General features: G+C 50.3%; 1 protein-coding gene across 1 annotated transcript in view; it reads left to right on the forward strand.

The window, feature by feature from the left end:
* The window catches only part of LOC109951819 (protocadherin beta-16-like), an 11155-nt gene that overhangs the window by 1225 nt on the left and 8783 nt on the right, over window positions 1-1147 (forward strand). Inside the window, exon 2 of the mRNA XM_020586520.1 lies at window positions 13-1120. Within this exon, the coding sequence (XP_020442176.1) occupies window positions 13-1120 (1108 nt within the window). The remainder of the gene's footprint in view (window positions 1-12; window positions 1121-1147) is intronic.

Consider the following 1147-nt stretch of genomic DNA (forward strand, 5'->3'; position numbering starts at 1 on the left):
GTCCCCTTTAAGTTGGTTCCTTCTATTAAAAACTATTATTCCCTGGTGACCACAGGACAACTGGACCGTGAACTGGTGTCTGATTACAACATTACAATCACAGCCACTGACGAGGGCTCTCCACCTCTGTCCTCCTCTAAAACTGTTCAGTTATCTGTAGCAGACATCAACGACAACCCACCTGTGTTTGAGGAACAGTCCTACAGCGCATATGTGAGTGAGAATAACAAACCTGGCTCCACTTTATGTTCCGTCACTGCTCGAGACCCCGACTGGAGACAAAACGGTACAGTGATTTATTCTGTGTTACCTGGTGAGGTGAACGGTGCCCCGGTGTCCTCCTATGTGTCTGTTAACGGAGACACGGGGGTGATCCACGCTGTGAGGTCGTTTGATTATGAACAGTTCAGGAGCTTTAAAGTCCACGTGATGGCCAGAGACAACGGTTCTCCTCCGCTCAGCAGCAACGTGAGCGTCAGTGTCTTCATATCGGATGTGAACGACAACTGTCCTCAGATCCTGTACCCCGCCCCAGAGGGCAAGTCCTTGATGACCGAGCTGGTCCCCAAAGCTGCACACGGAGGCGCTCTGGTTTCCAAAGTGATCGCTGTGGACGCGGACTCCGGACAGAACGCCTGGTTGTCCTATCACATAATGAAATCCACTGATCCGGGCCTTTTCACTATTGGTGTCCACAGTGGAGAGATTAGGACACAGCGGGACATTTCTGAGTCTGACAGCATGAAACAGAACCTGATTGTGGCGGTGAAAGATAACGGACAGCCCTCTCTCTCTGCCACCTGCTCCATGTACTTACTGATTTCTGATAACTTGGCTGAGGTGCCAGAGCTGAAGGACATTTCTTATGATGAGAAGAACTCCAAACTGACCTCCTACCTGATCATCGCGCTGGTGTGTGTGTCCACCTTTTTTCTGACCTTCATCATCATCATCCTGGGTGTGAGGTTTTGTCGCAGGAGGAAGCCCAGACTGTTGTTTGACGGAGCAGTCGCCATCCCCAGCGCTTATCTCCCTCCTAATTACGCAGATGTTGACGGCACAGGAACTTTACGCAGCACCTACAACTATGACGCATACCTGACAACAGGTTCTCGAACCAGTGACTTTAAGTTTGTGACGTCATACA

The sequence above is a fragment of the Monopterus albus genome, unplaced genomic scaffold, assembly GCF_001952655.1.
Source record: "Monopterus albus unplaced genomic scaffold, M_albus_1.0 scaffold411.1, whole genome shotgun sequence".
Lineage (NCBI taxonomy): Eukaryota > Metazoa > Chordata > Actinopteri > Synbranchiformes > Synbranchidae > Monopterus > Monopterus albus.